The 21,063-nt window shown below is 56.2% G+C and overlaps 1 protein-coding gene across 4 annotated transcripts in view; it reads right to left on the bottom strand.

Annotated features, from left to right (window-relative positions):
- Positions 1 to 15,311, bottom strand: part of NIBAN2 (niban apoptosis regulator 2) — a 51,359-nt gene extending 36,048 nt beyond the window's left edge. The window contains exon 1 of one of the 4 annotated variants that reach the window (XM_027104799.1): positions 15,026 to 15,311. In XM_027104799.1, the coding sequence (XP_026960600.1) occupies positions 15,026 to 15,080 (55 nt within the window). In that variant the 5' untranslated portion in view covers positions 15,081 to 15,311. The remainder of the gene's footprint in view (positions 1 to 15,025) is intronic. The other 3 variants (XM_027104796.1, XM_027104797.1, XM_027104798.1) reach the window with 3 other exon arrangements.
- Between the last annotated feature and the right edge of the window lie 5,752 nt (positions 15,312 to 21,063).

Below are 21,063 nucleotides of genomic sequence, written 5' to 3'. Positions count from 1 at the left end.
GCTCTATCCCTCCCTCCCCCTCCCTCTCTCTCTCTCTCACACACACACACACACACACACACACAGCTGGCTCCCTGGGTCCAGAGGGAAGTGGGGTGGGAGCAGGGAGAGGGCTCAAGGCAGGGAGGGAGCAGCAGCAGGAGACCAGCCCAGGAAGGGAGGGAGAAGGAAGATGAGCCACGATGAAAATTCACTCATGTGCTCGCTGCTGGGCCAAAAGGAAACCCAATCCCAGGCTGGAATGCCAGGGACCCTCGGCACGGAGAGGCTTCATGCAGATAGAAGATGGAAAGTTTATCCAAATAACAAGACTCCAGCGGGCTGCCCTCCTGAGCCAGCAAAGGACACAGGCCCTGCCCCACCCCGGGGTCACCAGCTGCGTGTCTCCTCGGGCTCCAGCAGGCCCAGAAGGGAGGGTACAAGGGCAAATCCCCTGGGAGGCCCTGCCAGCTTCACATTCCTTGTTCCAGGTGCCTGCATGCCCCCCACCTGTGCATCATGGGAAACTCTGCTCTCGGCCAACAGGCCCACGTTCTGTGTCTGCTTCTCCGGGGGTCAGTTGAGGGCGAGTGGGGACGGGCTCACCGTCTCCCCTGGCAGTGGTAACAGATTCCAAGCCCAGATTTCCAGGCGGTGATGCAGGGTTAAGAGTGCAGGGGCCTGGGATTTCCCTGGCGGTCCAGTGGTTAAGGCACTGCGCTGCCAACGCAGGGGGAATGGGTTCAATCCCTGGTTGGGGAACTAAGATCCCACATGCCACGTGGTGCGGCCAAAAGATTAAAAAAAAAAAAAAAAGCCCTGGAGCCTGAGTCTGGGCACCTGACCGTGACTGGGTGACCCTGGTCAAGTTCCTCACTCTCTCAGGCTCTCCAGCACGTCTGTCCAGTGAAGGGGCTGGACTCCATTGGGCTGGACCCTCAAGCCCTTCCTCAGACTGTGACTGTCCCTGACAGCCACACACCCCCATTCAGGGCAGAACCCCGTTAGTCATCACCATAACTTTGCTTTCACAATTAACTGGTGTCTGTTTCCCCCACGAGGACAGGGACCCCGTCTGTCCCACTCATGACCTATCCCCAGCACCAAGCACAGCACGAGAACATAAAACCTGTCCCCGGCTGTGAGATTACACCAGAGCCCTTGACTCGGTCTCCCAGGCATCTTATGACACAGGAAAAGGCTGGGGTTTTCCAGAAAAGCCAGCTCAGGCCTGGGGACAGACCCTTCCCAGCCCCGGAGGCAGTGTTTGCCAGGGGCTCTCCAATCCCAGTAGAGCGCTTCCTATACAGGTGGGGCCTCGCACCTGGAGCCGGCCAGGCCAGCCCAAGGTCGCACCTCAGCAGCAGAAAAGGTCACCACCCCGTCAGGCAAACCGAGCTGTCACCTAAGCTCGGATCCTCAGTTTCCTCTTCTGGCAGATTCTGTCAAATGATACAGCACCTGCAAAGGGCCTGGGAAACTGGAGCTGAGCAGGCCCTGCACTTGAGCCTGGGGTGAGGTGAAGGGACGGAGGCGGGTGTGTCTGCGGGACTCTCACCTGGGGCCGGCAGGTCACCCTGCTTCTGTGTCCCCCATTAGAGGAAGATCCCAGCCCCACGGCAGGGTGGGGGACAGATGTACCAGCACTTTGAAAAACAACCACCGAAGGGTAGTGCACACGAGGGGCACTGCAGCCATGGCCAGCGAGAACCACGGCAAAACCAATTTCTGGGCAATTCTGGTTCCCCCAGATACCTGCACTCTCTCGGCTCTGGGGCTCTGCAGAGCTGCCCCTCTACCTATGGCTCTTCTTTCTTCACGCCTTGGGTCTCACCTAGACATCCCCTTCCCCAACAAGCCTTCCCTGACCCTCCAAGTCTGGGTCACTGCCGCTCCCTTGGCTCCCAGAGACGCCCTCGCTCCCCACCTCGGCGGATGTTCCATGCTGGGTCCTTCCTCCCAGAAAGGGGTCCTTGGGAGGATGAGGACCATGGTTGCCTCCCCATCTGGCACCCCCAGCCCCACACACAACCTGGCACTGAGCAGGCTCTCAAACAATGCTGGGATCGATGGATTAATCCCATGGAAGTGATTAAGGCTGTCCAACCGAGCACTGCCTGCAACAACGAAAAACAGAGACAACCCAAGTGCCCAGCGATAGGCGTTGGGCTGAGCAAGTTAAAAGGCAGGCTACTGCGGCCATGATGGAATATTCTGCAGCCATTCTACATGCTTCAGGGGGACGACCAGGATGCAGATGCCCACAGCCCGCTGCCGATTTTCATCTTCTTCCTGTTACTTCTCTTTACTTTCTAGTTTTTCTTTGGTATTAGATATTGCTTGTGTAATGACAACAACCATAAAAGGGGGGGCTCTGAGGAAGCTCAGAGTTGAAAGGTGCAGCCTCCAGGGCCTGAGGAGGTGACCTTTGTTGGATGCTGGCAGGTGGGAGCCATTGTGGGTCTGAGGGGGAGGTCAGAGCTCACTACCAAGACCTGACTTAATAGCATCCTGTCGCTCGAGTCCAGCCTGCCAGGGCTCCTCTGGGAGGGAAGCCCTGACCTTGGCGGGGGCGCCGGACCCCAAGGGCAGAAACTCTCAGCTCTGAGGGTTCACTTCGTGCCAGGCGCCAGGCATGGCTTCCGTCATGAAGCTCACAACACTGCGAGGCAGTTACGCCGTCCCCACTTTACACGTGGGGAAACAGAGACACAGAGAGCTGAGGCCACAAGGCAGAGGGGGAGCCCTGAGCACTGCAGAAAGGGGGCCCCGAGCCCAGCCTTCCGCCTCACACACCTTCAGCAGCCGACGTCCAGCTCTAAGCACCCAGCGGGCCTGCGCATCACACGGGGGCCTGGGCCACGTCCTGGCCGGAGCAGTGAGTGGGGTGTCTAAGGGCTGGAGGACTGGTGGGTCACAGACCCGCCCAGCTGGATGAGAACAGCACGCTCCTCTCGCCCCACTGTTCCCACCACGCCCACCTGCACTGCCTGGCGCAGAGAGACTCCACGCTGGAGAAGCAATCCCCCACTTCCCGGTGTGAACCCCCCGAGTCCCATCCATCCACCCACCCCCCGGCAAAATCTCTACTGACATGTTGATCCATTTCCTTCTATATTTTTTCTACACCTGCACAGACATACATACTTGCCGACGTACAGCACATCTTCACTTTCAATGGCTATGCAGTCCCCAAGGCTGGTGGTCACTGTCCTAAAAGCCAGATGACATCCCAAGCCCTGGGAGGGCCCAGCAACAGGACCCTGGCCTGTCACAGCACCCCTCCTGGACGGACCCGTTTTCCTGACCAGGAACTGAGACACCAAGAGGGGAAGGGACTTGGGCCACTTGGAGGACTCTGGGAGAGTCCCTGGGCCACCAGGAGCCCGTTTCCTCATGTGACAGGAGGGCAAATAACAGGCATCGCTGAGAGATCGGGCGGCCGAGCTCCTCCCGGGCCTGGTGCAGGGCCCACATGGGCGAGCTCTCTCGCAGCGAGGTCATTTCATCACGATGTGCCCTCTGATAATTAGTTAATTAATGGTTGGCCGGAACCACTTGTTCAGCGCATCCCTCCAGCCGAACCTTGAGCTCTACATGGGCAGGGCCTGGGCCAGCCTGGTTTGGGTGCCATGCTCACAGTGGGCGCTCAGTCACGGTGTGCCCCTGCGCCGGATGCACAGTGAGTCAGTCGGGGTGCCAGGACCCAGGTGTCCCATCCCCAGCCTGTCACACCAGGGCTTAGTCCCAGAGGCCCAGCGCCCAGAGAGGTCGGGAGCCAGGGGGAGGGTCAGCCCACCCAAGATCAAGTCCCTGGGCCCTGCCTCTCCCAGCCTCACCCTTGGGGCTCAAGGACAAGAACAAAAGACTCAAAGCCAGTGAGTCAGACTGAGAGGAATACACGCCAGGAGAGAGGAAGCTGCGTGTGCGCGGCTGCACGCATGCCAGGCCTGTGGTCTCAGACCAAGGTGGGGGCAAACACTCCTTCCAGACGGGCAGAGGGGAAGTCAGAACCAGCCAGGGCCGTGCCCCTGCCCACGTCTGCCCCACCCCTCCATACCCCCCAGCGCCCTCTCTGCACCCACCAGACCCTGCATCCAAATAGCTTCAGGTCCCTGTGCTGCGAGATGGAAACCTTGCAGGACATTTACTCATTCATTCACTGCTAAGGAATTAATTTAAAGTAACAAGTTTTAATTATAGCTATTGATTACTGAGCATTTACTATGCCCGGCACTGTGTTAAACGTGCATAAATGTAACTGATAAACGCACATGATGCGATTTAACCTTTACATTAAAAGCATATCCCATGTAATGAGGGAAGTACTATTGTTATCATACCCATTTTACAGCTGGTGAAACCAAGGCCTCAAGAACCACAGTAACTGTCCTGGGGCACCTGGCTAGTAGCCAGTGGAGCCAGCTCTGTCCCTCGAGGCCACGCTGTCTGCCTCGTACTGCTCATATCACGGACAAGAGCCTAGGACCACAGCCACATGAGGCACCTGGAGGAGGCCCCAACCCAGCCTGCCACGAGTGGGTCCAGGGAACAGCACTCCTGGCTGCAGGCTTAGTCCGTGGGTCCTGCAAGGCCTCTCGGGGCCTAGAACTTGGCCCAGAGGACCCCCAAGAGGCTCTCGCCCAAATCTTTCATTGAACCCCGGTGGAAAATGAGGCCCAGCGTGGAGGCTAGGCCGAGCTTCCCTCCACGGCGCTGGACTCTCAGAAGCCACAAGGGGCACTCGGGAAGAGGGGAGGGGAGTCGCGGGGCTCTGCCCCTAATCACGCAGGAAGTCTGCTGAGCCCCACCCTGGGGGGCTCCAGGCCTGACTGCGGCCCGGCCCCCAGCCTGCAGGGCAGGCGCCAGAAGCACCTCCTCTCAGATTCTGCCACAATTTCAACAGGAAAATGGGAAAGCTGAGCTGGGTGGCCTGCTACAGCCCGACTCGGAGTGGAGGTTTGTCTCCCAGGAGCAGGCAGGCCTGAGAAAGTAACACTTCTGCCCCGAGAAGGGGGCCTCACCTCTGGCCACAAAGACTCAGGTCAGCGTGAGAGAAAGGGCTCGTTGTGCTCAGCCACTCAGCCCAAATCGTGTCCCACCCCGTGCCCCCCGGCCACCCTCCTTGAGAGATGGAATCGCCCCCATTTTCGAGACGGGGGAACTGAGGTTCAGAGAGGGGAAGCCCCCTGCCCAAAGCCCCACAGTGAGCCGTGACTGTGCTGAGCAGAGCCCGGAGGGCTGCCCTCGGCCGAGCTGAGCAGTGGTCGTCCTGGGGGATCAGGCCTCTCCCCGCTCCTTTTCCTGGCAGCCTGAAATATGGCAGTGGGGGTGGAGGGGAAGGTCGCTTTGCTTTTTTTTTAATCCTCCACAACACCTAGCTGTCTGCATGTGGACAGGCCTGGGCTGTCTCCTCAGACACAGGCCTGTCTGTGAGGCCAGCACAGGGCCGCTTCTCTCATAAGAGGGCTTGTTTGTTTACTCAGTTTTCAAAATTATAACCTTCACAGCCCCACCCGGGCCCATCCCTCCTTCCTGACCAGGCTTCGCTGTCTGGGGTGTCCAGGAATGGAAAGGGCCCCGGGTTCCCGTCCCAGGTCTGCAGCCTCTGAGACCCTGGGAATGTCCTTTCCTCTTTCTGGGCCTCAGTTTACTCACTTATGAAATGGAGGAGGGGATTGGTCAGATGACTGCGAAGGGTCCTTCCTGGCGAGCAGGGAGGTCTGGGCCAGAAAAGGAAAGCAGCCACGGCCCATCAGCGAGCTCCAAACTCAGGGCAAGGGGGATCTGCGGCCTGAGCAGGCCAGGCCGCGAGCGAACCTTCCATGCTAACCGCAGCTCCGCAGCCCAGCGGGGCCCAGACTCCCCAAAGCTTCAGCCCTGTTCTCTTTTCTCCCCTTCCCACTCCTCTCCAGCGAACACTTCCAAAAAAACAAACAAAAAACAAAAACAGTAACAGAACTGCAATTGTCAGCCCACTCCCCTCTGGAGGTCCCATCGCTCCTAAAATCCCTGGTGGGCAAATGACACTGCTCCCCCAAGGACTCCCCCAAGGACTCACTGCTCCCCCAAGGACTCAGCTAAATGGAACTGCCACTTACCCAGCGGGTTCCATGTGCCAGGAGCAACTGCCTCCCAGAATCTTCACATGCCCCAGAGGCAGGGATCACCTTCCCGTTTTACTGAAGGCGGAGAGTAACTTGCCCAAGGCCACGGGGCCTTTGCAGGCAGAAGCCAGTTGCCTCCTGGTCAAGGCCAGACATGCTGCCCCTTGAGTTGGGCTGACCAGATTTAAAACCAATATGCACTTCAGAAAACATAAAGATCCACTGTCTTTGTAACACAAACCACATTGCGTTCAGCTTCATGGAAGCGTCTTGGATGGCATGAGTCCCGTGAGATCAGGGCTCGCGTCACTGCTTCATCCCCACCACCCAGCTCAGGCCCAGCACAAGACAGTTTTCAGAGTGGGCTCTTTCCCTCCACAACAAGATGGCATCACACAATAAATAATTGCTGGGGCTTCCCTGGTGGTGCAGTGATTGAGAGTCCGCCTGCCGATGCAGGGGACACGGGTTCGTGCCCCGGTCCGGGAAGATCCCACATGCCGCGGAGCGGCTGGGCCCATGAGCCATGGCTGCTGAGCCTGCGCATCCGGAGCCTGTGCTCCACAACGGGAGAGGCCACAGCAGTGAGAGGCCCGCGTACCACAAAATAAATAAATAAATAATTGCTGGGCACCTACTCTGTGCTTTCAACACAGCCCAAAGCCTACAGGCTCCCAAGAGGTCAGAGCCAGGAGGGTACTAGAGATTGTGCTAGTGCCCCATTGCACAGATTGGCAAAACAGGGCCAGAGAGGAAGAAGGGCTTGCCAGAGGTCGCCTGGCACCAGCCCTGAGACTCTTGCCTCCCAGGCTGCACCCATAAATGGCTCCCGGCAGGTGGGAAGGATTAGAGGCAGGTAAATAAAGCACAAGAGGGTGAGTAGCTTCCTGCCCAAGGGACTCCTCTTCTAGAAGATTCTGGCTTCACAAACTTGGCTGGACACAAACAGCTCTGTCAGGCGTGGGGAGGAAGGACAGCAGCTGCGGCTGGCTTGGCCACAGATGTGTGGGTGGGAAAGTGGGGTTCACAGTTTCCAAACCACAATTCATTTTTCCTCTGCCCCTCCTGGGTGCCTGGTTACCCACTGGAGCCCCTGGCCCTGCAGGTGGGCCCTGCACCCTGGCCCATGCCCTGCACTTTCGTTCCCCTGAGAGGAAGGACTCCCTCGGCCAGTGTCCTATCAAGGGTGATGTGCAACAGTAATGACTGGTCATCACAGGAGCCAGCACTTCCCACATCATCTCGCTGATCCCTCACAATAACCGAGCGCATCTGGGCTACCTTAGGCCCACTTTACAGATGAGGAACCCGAGGCCAGGGGAAGGGGCAGTTGAGACAAGATCTCGAAGCCGGGTCCCCAGAATCCAGGCCCGCCCTCTTTCCACTCTGCCCCTGGAAGCAAAGGTCCTCATACTAAGAGCTGCTGTGGTAGGGAGTGAGTCATCAAAGGAATGGGAGCAGGGGGAGCTAGGACCCCTGGCTACCTCAATAAAACAGCCTATGGGGGGTCCATCAATCCTGCAGGGCCAAGAACAGGCACCAGATCTTCCCAACCTCACACATCACCATCACCAAGGCCTGGTTGCTCCATCACCCCTACACACACACACACACACACACACACACGTCCCCTGACTGTACCCCATCCGCACTGGTTTGGGCCCCTCTCACCATGGGGATCCCCTCTCACCCACCCTCCTAGGCCTCCCCAGGACACTCAGGACAAAGTCCCCTCTTCTCTAGGGCCAGCCTACGTGGCTCTCTCCTCTTCACCCCCCCCCCCCCCCCTCAGCCACTGGGCCAGTTCCCCTCTCACACTTTCCTGCTGAAGATCCCCCCTCCCGCCCCCCACCTCGAGAACACTCCTCACCCTGAAGAGGGACAGCCAGCCAGCCAGCGCCACATGGGCAGAGGCTGCGTCAGAGTTCGGGTATCAGTGTGTCCCTGGTGTCTAGCACAGTGCCTGGCACACAGTAGGAGCTCAGTAACTACTGACTGAATGAATAAAAGGATGACCAAGTGTGTCTGGGGCAAGAGCTCATCACATGCCTGTGGGCTCTCACAGGCATGCAGACGGCGACCCTCTCCCGCAACTTCTTACATCCAAACCCACCCAGCCCTGCCTTTAGAAGGTACCTAAGACCAGTAGGAAAAGGTTTTCAGAGACAGAGAACTCCCATAAGTAGATACTGGTCTTAGGGGGTCACAGATGGGAAGAAAAGGCACGGAGAGGCATAGCCATTGGTTCAGAGTCGCACAGCAAAAAGTCAACAGGACCAGGCTCGAGACCCAGATCAAGCAAATAATTCTGGACACGTGGCCAGGCAAGGCGGGGTGTGTTCCTATCTGTCTTTTGCCCCTTCATTCCTGGGCCCTGCCCAACATCGGACACAGAGTAGGTAATGCCGTTGACTGACTCTCCTGTGTGACCACAGCCCGTCTCACCACCCTCCAGGTGCCTGCTGACCGCTGCAGATGTCCAGGGCCACAGGCTGGTGCTCCTCAACCTGGGGCATGCCAACTTCCTGGAACACATGGCAGGGGTCTGGGTGTCTGAGGCTACAGGACAGACCTGGCCCATCTCCCTCCAGGTAGTGTCCCGGAGCTATCACACACTGTGTTCTCACCACTCACCAGCCCCGTGCTGCACCGTGCAGGGGCTGTCACTCCTGATTCTACGCCCTGAGAAGCCAGCACTCTCATCCTCTTTAACGGAAGGAAGACACTGAGGCTCAGAGAGGGTGGCCAACCTGTCCTCAAACACCGAGTGGCAAAGCTCGGACTCGCACCTAAGCAGCCTGAGCGCACAGCCTTGCCCAGACCTCTGGACTCCCTGCTTCCTTCTAACTTACCATCCACTGTGTCACCAGGCTGGTCCCTTCACCTCTGTGGGCCAGAGGTAGCACATCTCCAAACCGAGATGGTTCCCAGGGGTGGAACCAGCTGCCCTGGAGAGATGGGCACTTCCTGTTCTTCCAGTTTTAAAATCTGGGAGATCAGAAGATTGCAGTGTTCCATGACTCAGGCCCTAAGATTCTATCAGAAGAGGGGCATGGCTCTGCTCTACCCTCGAGGGTTTTAAACTTAGGCATCTGCCTTCATGTTTCCTTCAAACTCTGCCCAGCACCTTCGACAGAAAACCCTTCTTCCTCAGGCAGGGAAGTCGGTGGGGGTGGGGCAGGGGAAGGAAAAGCAGCTCAGGAATTTCTGTGACCGACCGCAGGAGGATGCTACGAGGAGACCAGGGCTGGAGTGAGTCACGAGCTCTGCCTGCGGAGGAGGACGGGGCGCCGGCAGGAGGGCAGGACTGGCCAAAGGCAGACTTGAGTCCAGCCGAGTAAAGACGGGAGGACAGATGTCTCTGACAGTCTCTGACACATGCCGCTCTTCCCACTCGGCCCCTGCCACTAACCTGCTCGGCCCCCGCACCCCTAACCACTGGCCTGTAAAATGCTGGGGAGGGAGGCGGAGGGTGCAGATGCAGAGAAACAAAGGAAGGCTTGGCACAGAGTAAGTGCTCCGTTAAGCGATGGCTAATCTTACAGGTTCAGAGCCGGGAGCAGTGCAGTCCATCAACTACCATCCTCAGGCAGGAGACAAATCAGTGGACTCCCTGCAGGCTGCAGGCTGGGGAAGCGGCAGGACCTACGTGGTCACACCCAGACGCCACGGGCATCAGTCCGTGTCCCCAGCTCACCGGCAGCTCCTCTGAGCAGGCTCCCAAAGAAAGATGTTCAGAGGTGTCCGGGCCTCCCAGGAACGGGCCTTCCTTGAAATGCCCAGGTTGGTGGAAGCAGGCTGGGGGGAGGGGAGGGGGCGTAGGGCAAGAGGATGAGTCTGTCTTCAGCAGGGAAGCTGACGAGAGCGGGAAAGGAAACAAACACAGTGACTCAGTTTGCCCCTGAAAACCACCTCTTTGGTCACAGTGGAGCATGGCAACGTCCTACATTAGGGGAAAGGCTAAGAAAAATGTCTGCATGGACGGCCTCAGGTGGAACAGATGTAGCTTTGGAGGACGCTTCCAGGGAGGGTCTGATGACCTGGGAGCGGTGTTTACTATGAATCGTTTAGTGCAAGGAGCGAGGCACAAACTGAGTCATGGCCTCAGCGACGTGTAAAACACAGAAGGGAAATACCACGAAAGAATAAAGTTATTGCAGGATGGTGGTGAGTGACTCCTAACCCTCGCTCCTCAGGTGGCAGGAAGGGAGGCCCATGGCCCAGTTTGGGTTTAGAAAGGTCTCTTTGGCAGCGTGTGTGGGAAGGATGGAGGGGTGAGATGGGAGGCAGCTCTGAGCAGGCGAGTCCGGAGCTCAGGCCCCAGCAGTGGGAAAGGAACAGACAAGTGGAGGCTGGATGGAGGGGGAGGGCAGGGTCAACGCCAACAAAAGCACGTTATGTAAGACGACACAAGAGCAGGGCAGAATCCCCAGACGCTTTACCCCCAGGGGCTGACCCAGACCTTGGCTAAGGGCAGCAGCGAAGGGGGGGGTGGTGGAGCACTGCTTCCGGCCAGCCTGGGCTCCCTGAAAAGCCCACGGCTGCATCCAGGAAGCCACACACCTGGGTGGGGGGGTGGCCAAAGGCAGACCCTCCACCCCTAAACTCCTGGGACCTTCAACCACTGCCCGAATGAGGAAAGGCAGTTTTTTAAAATCAACTTGGAGGAAAGATATTAATTATTCTGTTCAATAAATTAAAAAGATACCCCCTTTTTCATATCTGATTGTCAAAAGGGGTGATAATACTTGGTACGGAAGTACCACATGCTGTCAGGAGAGAGTGTCAAAAGTTTACAGCCTTTTCAGAGGCTCTGTGTCAACACATCAAAACGTGACCCAGGAGTTCCATTTTGAGGCCACTCTGACACCGGAACCTGGTGCAGGATATGTGCAAGGAGGTTCAGGCAGCACCGTGATTACTAGCAAAACACTGGAAACAACCCAACGTCGGTTAACAGGGGTCTGGGTAAATAAACCTTGCCATGCACAGAAAGAAACCCACCCACAGAAGAAGGCAGACTCACGTGTTCTGACATGGAAGGGTATCCACAATATACTGAGTGAAACAAGTCAAACCACAGAAACATATAATTGCACCTCTTTTTATAAAGAGTTAAATGTGTATGTACACAGATGGGCGTTTGGAAACAGTGACACACCAATCTTGAGGGATTTCTTCTGGGCAGTGGGATTGAAGGGAGGGAAGATGGAAGAGCTCTGCTTTTTTCATTTTCCACTCCCACATTGCTTGCGTGTGTGTTACTTTTGCAATCAGACGACATTAGCAGTGTTGCCTAGAGTTGGGAAGGACTGAGGGGGAAGCGAGGGTGACTACTAATGGGTGGAGAGTTTCTCTGATGGGTGACGTAATGTTCTAAAATCGATTGTGGAGAAGGTTGCACAACTGTGTGAATATACAAAAAAACCATTGAATGGTACACTTTAAGTGGGTGAATTGGCTGGCAGGTGAATTGCATTTCAATAAAGCTGGTATTTAAAAAAAGAATTAGCAAGGGGAAAGGTGAGGCCGGCAGAAGGGAGGAGCACAGGCCCTGGCAAACTTCTGTACTAGCGCTCTTGGGTAATAAACCTTAAGGGCACTGTGTGTATGTGTGTGTGCCGGGGGGGGGGGGGTTCCTTGGCCCCCACAATTTCATCTTGATCAACAGAATTTCTGGAGCAATGATTGAGTCTTTCAAGTCCGTCCTTGAGGCAGAGCCCCCATCCCCCTGACCCACACCAAGCAGGGCCAGGTTTCCTGCTAAGGGCACGGCACCCAGCCCCTACTTGCATACCTCGAGCAACAGTGAGCTCACTCCCTCACCTGCTCCATCCTGGTTTACGTGGCTCAGACCATATGCAAAGAACCCCTCTTACAGCACTGATAGAAGCCAGTGGGCGCTTCCACTCTTGTTCTTGTCCTGGCCTCTGTGCCAGGTAGAAGGTGTGAGTTGGCCTAACCCTACCCCCCACCTCTCCACGTCTTAGTTCTTTCCTTGTCATATGGGTCCTCCCCTCACTGCTCTCTGGACCCACTCCAGATAGCCCACAGCCATCTCACACATATGCCAACACAGAAGGTAATCAAGGTTTCTAAAAACCCAGGTGGATTCTTGCATCCCAGAAACCAGCATCAACCCTGACCCCAGGGACTGGACAAACCTCAGAGAAACAGGACCTAAACCACAGCTACAGTTGCTTGCTTCAAACTCCAAACACCTGGTCACTCTCAAGAACAGAGAGTAAAGAACAATCTCAATAATAATGGCAGTTGTTTGCTAAGTACTTACTATGCCCCAAGCACTGGGCCAGGTTTCATTATTCCCATTCTACAGATAAGAACACTTGAGATTCAGATTCTGGCCCAAGGTCATGCCAGTTAACATGCTGTGGAGTCAGTGTTGGGACCTTGAGGGGCTCAAATCTGAGGAGATTTGTGGGGAAACTTTGGGATGGTTAGGCCCTCAGAGCTGGAAGGGACTATGGCCCACAGGGAAGACACCCTTTCAGTCACAGTGAGAAACAGACTGAAGAGAGTTAAGTAAGCGGCTGCCTTAGGTTACGCAGGCCTCCTGGCTCCCAGGCCAGGGTTCTTCCTCCACACAAACTCCCTCATGAAAGAAGGAAGAGAATCATCCTGCCACTAGCCCCACGGGGCCGCTGGTGTGAGAACAAGCCCCTGCTTGCCAGGAGCTTTGAAATCTCAGGATGAAAGACGCCGTGATGGCAAAACAGCACCATGGCAGGAGCGCGCCTGACCCCTGCCAGGACTTGCAGGCTGGCACTCACCTGCTCACCTCCTCAAGGCGGGTGCAAATCTCGGGAAGCCACTGGCCAAGCCACAGAACCCAACCAGGAACAGGCCTCGGAGCTCAGAGCACAGCTGACTTCGCTATGGGGCGGCCCTGGGTCCCTGGGTCGGAAGGGCTCTGGAATTTTAATTGTCCTGCGGGAAAGTGCTAGCTGCTCTAGCTGCTCCGTGGGTGGGGTGAGGACAATGCGAGGATCGCTGGAGGGGGCAAAGCACACCCCCATTCCCCACAACAGAGATATCCAAGGCAGCTCCCTTCTGTGGGAGGGGGCTGGAGGCTCGCTGGTTTCCTCCCCTCCCACTCGGCACTGCAGGAGCCCCCTCAGGTGAGTCTGGACCAGGAATTTGAGGCATTTAAGGAGGGTTATTAATAGCACTGAAGTGTTGAGAAGAAAGAGGCCAGCAGGCTCTGAGTGCGCACAGCCCTCTTCCACCAACTTGGCATCCACAAAACAAACCCAGCCCTGTCCAGGAGAGGACACTTCACCTTCTGTGGCCTCAGTCTCCTCTCCTGTGAAGTGGCAGTTCTCAGCCCAGGAGGCGGGAAGAGGGGGAGAGCCAGAGCTGGGTGTGGAGGGAGGAAAAACCCCACCAAAGAAGGCGCAGCACACCCCAACCAGGCCGGGTGAGGGGCCCCAACAGGAGGTCGTGAATGGATGGACTGTTACAGAGGCCCAGGAGGCTGCCACCAACAGGGAGGGGACAGGAAGACTCCGCCCAGGCCTTCCTCCTCCCAGAGTCCAGGCCTGTCCTACAAGCAAGTATTCCAGGACTTAACCCCCTGCTGGTCTGACGCTGGAGAGGGTCTGACTCATTTCTTCATCACCCTCACCACTGGCCCCGGGCCCAGGCCTGGCACAAAGGGGAATTTCAGGTCGTGAGCCCAGAACCACAGTCACAGGACAAACCTTTGTGCCCAGCTGGGGTGGGAACCCGGCGTTAAGGGACCCCTGGTTTCTGTTCTCCAGGGGTCTGAGTGGCAGAACTCAGCTTCTGAAACTCTAGAGAACTGCAGGACACATCATGATAAGTGTAGGCGGACACTGTGCTCTGGGTCCACCAGACAGAGAAAGGCAGATTCAACCAAGAGGAACAGCCTCCTCTTTCCATACGCTTCCCCCTCCATCCTACATGGACCAGCACCCCACGCACTGGGGTCTCCTCTATGCCAGGCTGTGCTAAGCAAGCTATGTGAATTAGCTCACTTAAGTCTATTAATAAGGAAGAAATCATTCACCCCATTTCGAAGAGAAGAAAACTGTGAGGGGCCAGGACATTAGGAGACTTGTCCAAGATCTCATGGCTGGGAAACAGATGCTGGGGTTCCACCCAGGCAGCCTCACGCAGAACTGAGTTTCCCAGGCAGCCAGAGGGTCTCACCCTCTCTCTCCACTCTCTGAGTTTTGGGGAGGAGGAACCCAGGACCCTGCTGCAGTCCCTGGGCTTCCCCAGGGAGGGGGGAGGGGGCAGCTGCCCTTCTGAGAAGTGGCCACTGTGCAGAGACGGCTGAAGGAGGGGGCTGAGGAGGCTGGGCTCCCGTCCTGACCAGCCCCCTAAACAAGCTGGCAGCAGAAGCACCCTGCTGTGCCGGAGTCCAAGGACAGGGATTCTGACCCACCGCTCCTGTGTATCCTATCTATCCTAAGCCCACTCCCCAGGCTCAGTCTCAGGCCTTGATGGGCCAATCCCCTAGAAGCCTCGGCCACGTGTACTGGGGCTGGGGCCAGGGCGAGTGGGGGACTCGGACAGCTAGGGAAGGTCAGGACACGCTGGCCGAGTGGGCCTGGACCGCTTCCGCGCGGGGATACCCAAGGTTAAGGGGAGGCTGCGACCCCTCCCATAGCTCGACTGCGGTAGTGAGTTGGGGGATCCGACGAGACCGGGCTCCAAAGGGTGGGTGGGAGTTCGAATCCCCCCAGGAGGGGGAAGGGCGGCCTCAGAAGGGGCCGGGAAGGGGCGCTCAGACGTAGAAGAAACAAGCTTGGACAACAGTCTTGGTCCCCCAGCCACTCCCGCCCTGCCCGGGGCCTGACTCTCCCGAGACCCCAGCAGGCTGGCCGGGATGGGGGCGTGGCCGGGGGCTCCCCGCCGGACCCCCTGCGCGCGCTGCGCTGCGCGGTACTCACCTGCGATGTGCTGGCGCCTGGCGTCGTCCAGGTGCGTGGACAGCACGTCCCCCATGGTGCGTAAAAGCCGCGGCCCGATCCGGCCGCCGCCTGCCGCTGCCCGCGCTGCTCAGACGGGCGCCACTGGCGCCATGGAGCCGACCAGCCCTGCTCCCGCCGCTCCTGCCGCCCCTGGCTGCGGCCTCGCCCGGCTCGCGCTTCGGCTCTAGCAGCGTCAGTCCGCGAACCGCCTCCGCCTCGCGCCCCAGCCCGTGGCCCAGCAGCCCTACCGCGCCCGCCCCGCCCCGCCAGGCCACGCCCCCGGATCTGAGCCCCGCCCCCTCGTCGGTGGCTGGCAGGCTGGCGGGCTGGAGGGCTGGCGGGCTGGTTGGCGGGCGGGGCAGAGGGCCGGGGATGCCGGGACCGCCCGCAAGACGGAAACAAAGAGAAGGTCGGAGAAAGGGAGACCGAGGAGAGACGCAGAGGGAGGCGCACCGGACCGTGATCAAAACGAAGAAAGAGATGGGGCTGGTGGGGGCATCGGAAAGGACGGGAGTGTCTGGGGGGCTCCAGCCTGAGTGTCACCCCCTCCCCGACCCGCTTGGGAAGAGAATCACGCCGAGGAGGACGTAGGGGACCGGTAGGCGACGCCTAGGCGCACTCCTCCCGCCCCTGCTCCCCTGCCCCCAGCCCCGCCCGCCGCCGCCAGCCCTCAGGAAGTTCCCTGGCCTTGATCCGACCTGCCCCAGAAGGTGTGCCCTCCTGTCTTGCACAATAGTGCAGGGAAAAGGGAGGTGGCAGGCAAGGCTCCGGCCCAAAGGCACCCCTGGTCCCAGTGCCACGCGGACATTCTTCAGGCTCGGCATATGGGTACTTCAGTTGGGAAGTGGTTTGTGAGACAGGGCAAGTTAGAAATAGAAAAAAAAAAAAGTACTTTACAGTTTGTAAAAGATTCAGATTCAAAACCCACGGACCAGCATGGACTTTGGGTACCGGGCCTGCGGGGCTGGGCATTGATTGGGTCACATGTAGCAGGGGAATGTGTTTCAATTCTACCCACACTATCCCCCAAGCCGGTAGGGGAGACAGGTTAACCCCTGGGATCCCCAAATCATGGACTGGGGTAGCAGAGGTCATCCTTTGGCCGCTGATGCTCAGACCTCCTGTACTGCATAGCAAGAGTGACCCAGTTTCTGCTTGCTTACTCCAGTGACTGAGTACTTAACTTGTCAGCGTGCCCCACCCTGTAATTGGACAGCTCTTATTGTAAGTGTGACATAGGCAGAAAATGATGGTAATAAAAATTAACTTTACTGAGCACGGGTGCTTCAGTCCTGTCAACGCCACAGAAGGTAAGTTTGAAGTTGACTAATGTGATCCAGGCCAGTGGTCTGTTAGGAACCGGGCCACACAGCAGGAGGTGAGCGGCGGGGGAGCGAACGAAGCTTCATCTGCTGCTCCCCGTCACTCACATTACTTCCTGAACCATCACTGCCATTACCACCTGAACCATCGCACCACCCTGCCAAGTCCGTGGAAAAATTGTCTTCCACGAAACCGGTCCCTGGTGCCAAAAATGTTGGGGACCGCTGATCTAGGCACTGTTCATGTGTTCAGTGATACATGCCTGCTCGCTAGGCCCTCTGCAAGACGCTGGGGATGAAAAGAGAGGATGCAAGTTGTCCTACCTGCTCTGGGACCCAGGACAAGTGGCATTATTGCGAACCTCAGTTTCCTCATCCGTCAACTGAGGATAATGATGCTTTGTTGTGAGGATTAAATGAGATAGCAGAGTGATTAGCACAGCACCTGGCACACGATGGGTCATCTCAGTAGACAGAACCCACCATTCTACTATTCATTACAGTCCCTGCCCTCGAGAGCATAGAGAAACTGGAGGAAGGAACAGAACATTCTGTCTTGAGGAAAATCACAGAAGGAGTAGTGCCAGAACTACAAGTTGGAAAAACCAGAATTTTGACAGCAGATACTGAGGAACAGCATTCCAGGGAGTGGGGAAAGCACAGGCAGAGGCACAGGCTTTGAAGAGCAGAATGTGTTCACGCAGCAGAGAACTATCAGGTGGAGTTGAAGTCCAGCTGGCAGAGATTATTAGTTTCCTTCTACAGACAGAAACTGAGGCCCAGAGAGGGAAAGTGACTTGCCAAGGTCACACAGCAAGGTGGAGGCAGAACCCAGCCAGAGGCCAAGTCAGCTGACACCCAGCGTCTGGTTCTCTTTGAGCCACCAGTGGTGCCGCTAGCCTTATTTCCTTTTTCCCATGGCCCAAACTATAGGGACTGGAAAGGCCTGCTCTGCTCTGGGAAGTGGGTAGGTGGAGGTAGCTGACATCTGAACACCGCAGGGCATCGCCTCAGCTGGCCTGGAGGCCTGGGCCATTTGGGGTAGAGGTGGGGCCACAAGCCAGCCTTTTGCCAGGCTCCATGGTGCACACAGGCCTGTGAGCCTGGAGCACCCACACACTTCCCAGCGTGCCAGGCCCCTAGCCCAGAGGGCTCTCCCTCTTGGCTTTGAAGACCCTCTGTCACATGTCACCACCTAGCCTTTCTGAGCACCCATGGCCTCACATGTGAGACAAACAAGATCGTAGTAGCGGAAAGGCATTGTAAACATGTGAATAGCTCTCCCCAGACCTTAGGGCCAGTCCTCTCTAATTCAAGATTAGTTCAATTCACACACATAAAAATGTAGCAGGGTAGAGGGGAATTGACCGCAAAAAAACTCAGGGCCAAAATTTTGAGATGAATGGAAACGGTCTTTGCCTTGACGGTTACACAGGTGTACATATTTGTCAAAACTCATCAAACTATACAACCTAAAGGGGGTGCATTTGATTGTATGTAAATTCTACTTCAATAAAGTTGATTTAAAAATGAAAAACAGGGGGGCTTCCCTGGTGGCACAGTGGTTGAGAATCTGCCTGCCAATGCAGGGGACATGGGTTTGAGCCCTGGTCTGGGAAGATCCCACATGCCGTGGGGCAACTAGGCCCGTGAGCCACAATTACTGAGCCTGCGCGTCTGGAGCTTGTGCTCCACAAGAGAGGCCGCGAGGCCACGATAGTGAGAGGCCCGCGCACGGCGATGAAGAGTAGCCCCCGCTTGCCACAACTAGGGAAAGCCCTCGCACAGAAACGAAGACCCAACACAGCCAAAAATAAATTAATTAATTAATAAACTCCTACCCCCAACATCTTCTTTAAAAAAAAAAAAAGAAAAACAGGGACTTCCCTGGTGATGCAGTGGTTGGGAGTCCGCCTGCCAATGCAGGGGACGTGGGTACAAGCCCTGGTCCGGGAAGGTCCCACGTGCCACAGAGCAACTAAGCCCGTGCACCACAACTACTGAAGCCCGCGCGCCTAGAGCCAGTGCTCCACAACAAGAGAAGCCTGCGCACCGCACTGAAGAGTAGTCCCCGCTCGCCGCAACTAGAGAAAGCCCGCACACAGCAACAAAGACCCAACGCAGCCAAAACATAAATAAATAAAATTTTTTAAAAATAATAAAAACATAAAAATGAAAAACGGAGTTCCCTGGTGCCCTAGTGGTTAGGATTCCGGGCTTTCACTGCCTGTGGCCCTGGTCGAGGAACTGAGATCCCGCAAGCCACAGAGCAGGGCCAAAAAAATTAAATAAATTTTAAAAATAAAAATGAAAAACAAATATACGGAGCACCTGCTACGTCAGGCGCTATTGTAGGTGTTGGGGGTACATCAGTAAACAAGATAGTTAAGATCCCTGTGCTCACAGAGCTGGAGGGAGAAAGATAATAAACAAATAAGATGGCTTCAGGGAGTGCTAAGCATTAAGATGATATAATAGGACCAGGGGATGGAGTGACAGGTGTGGGGGGGTGCCACCTAGGAAGGTGATCTGGGAGGGCCTCTCGGAGGAGGTGACACTTTGAGACCTGATTGGCAAGAAGTCTGCTCCGTGAAGACCCAGGTATAGCTACCATTTATGGAGTGGGTACCACATCCAGGTATCACACCAGACGTTCCCCGCCTCATCTCACAGGGTCCTCGCAACTACTTTGTTGGAAGAATCACCAATTGTGAGGATTTTTAAAAGATGGTATTCCATTGTATGCACTTAGCAATCCTTATTTAAACACTAGATAGATAGGTGGGCATGGAGAGGTCATGCCAGGTAAAGGTGACAGTGTGAGAAAAGGCAAGGGTGACGAGTCCTTACGGGTCCCAGGGCCTGAGGGCTATTCCCAGACTCCTGCAGGGAAGAAGAGAGAGGGTCCTCTGCCATGGATGGGTGGGACGAGATGGGAGTCTCCCCAAGCATCCAGAACATGGGGTTTTTAACTTTATTCTGGGAAGATCGTAAAATTCTTTAAAAGTTCTCAACTCGGGGCTTCCCTGGTGGTGCAGTGGTTGAGAGTCCACCTGCCTATGCAGGGGACACGGGTTCATGCCCCGGTCCGGGAAGTTCCCACATGCCGCAGAGCGGCTGCGCTCGTGAGCCATGGCCGCTGAGCCTGCGCGTCTGGAGCCTGTGCTCCGCATACCGCAAAAAAAAAAAAAAAAAAAGTTCTCAACTCTCCACTATAAGGTAATAAATCAGACCAGGCCAGTTATGATCTTTGGGTGGGGGAAGAATTATTTCTTTTTTAAAGGAAAGAAAAATGATTATAGTCATCAGCACCATATGAGGAAGAGGAAAGGGTCCCAGGAAGTTAGACATCAGGAGAGTTTCTCAACTCTAAAAGGTTGGGAACCCCCGCCTTTATACTTGAGGCTGTTTCAGTGTTCAGTTTTTAGTTTTGAATAAAGAATCTTTTCATACATTCTTTGGCTATTTGTGGGTGGTTATTATTATTCATATCCTCTGCTTTTCTATTGGAAGGTCTATCTTTTTTCTTATTAACTTTTAAGAGCTCTTTCTATAGGAAGGATTTCTCAACTCTGCAAGGCAGGGGCAGGTTGTGGGGGGGGCAGTGTCTCTGCTCTTTTTCTAGGGCTCTGGGTGCCATCTCTATCCACCAGGCTCTCCCACACCCTTTCTTTGGCCCAGGCCCCAGAACCTGGTGGAAGATAACAGGCATGTGGACAAAGGATAGGAATGGTCCAGATCTGGAGCAGAGAGGGAAAGTTCCCCCCCACCCCCACCCCCACCCCGGCCAACATGCTGGGCCTGCCTTCCCCCCCACCACGCCGCCCCCACCCCCACCCCCCGCCAGGCCAAGGATGCCACCTACAGACCCTGATTCATCAGTCCTTCAGGAAGTGGCTTCCGCCAAGCTGCCTTCCTGCAGGGCTGCCCCACCCCATCCCACCCTAAAGCACATTTAGAAACAAGAACCCAAAGGTGAAGAATAAGAATACTTTACTTTGAAAGGGAGAGTCCAGAAGATCAGAGCCAGAGTTTGGACAAAGGCCTGGAGAAGGGAAGGGATTTGCCCCAGAACATATAGCTGGGCCCAGGCCAGGCTCCTTCCTGGTCTGGTAAGAAGGGGGAGGTCCCTTCCTTGCCCTGTTAGTCCCTCTCCCTCCCAGCTGGCTCTGAGCCCCAACTCTTCCCTCCCCACAAACCTGTCGGACCTGAAATAGCCCAGGAGAAAAAAAACAAACACCTCTGGTAAACAACAGGGAGTGTGAGTGAATCAGGATCTTGTTTTTAAGGAATATCATGTGTCCACCACTGTTTATCCAGTTGGCATGGCCCGTTGTTCGTTGTTCGGAAGGGACCCTGGCACCCCGCCCAGACCTCCCCTCTTTATTAACTGTTGGGTGATGGAAGGAGATGCAGCTTGCAGTCCGTTCCATCTGTCACCTGGCCTCCGGCAGCTAAAGTCCTTTCTTGCTCCTCTGGTGGCCAACTCCCCCGCCACACCCAAGTCCAGGCCCCCGTGACTACCAACCTGGTTGAATGCCCAGCCCTTTCGGCCTCCTTGCCTCCAGCCTCCCATTTGTTCCTTGCTGGGCAGCCAGCTGGATTCGAAAACACAAAGATGACCATGCCATTCCCCTGCTTCAGACCTTTTGTGTCTGGGACTTCCCTGGCGGTCCAGTGGCTAAGACTCCACGC

This window comes from Aethalodelphis obliquidens, unplaced genomic scaffold (genome assembly GCF_003676395.1).
Source record: "Aethalodelphis obliquidens isolate GAN/ISIS:26980383/991018 unplaced genomic scaffold, ASM367639v1 scaffold7, whole genome shotgun sequence".
In the NCBI taxonomy this organism is placed as follows: domain Eukaryota; kingdom Metazoa; phylum Chordata; class Mammalia; order Artiodactyla; family Delphinidae; genus Aethalodelphis; species Aethalodelphis obliquidens.
This window is presented reverse-complemented; position numbering and strand designations above follow the sequence as displayed.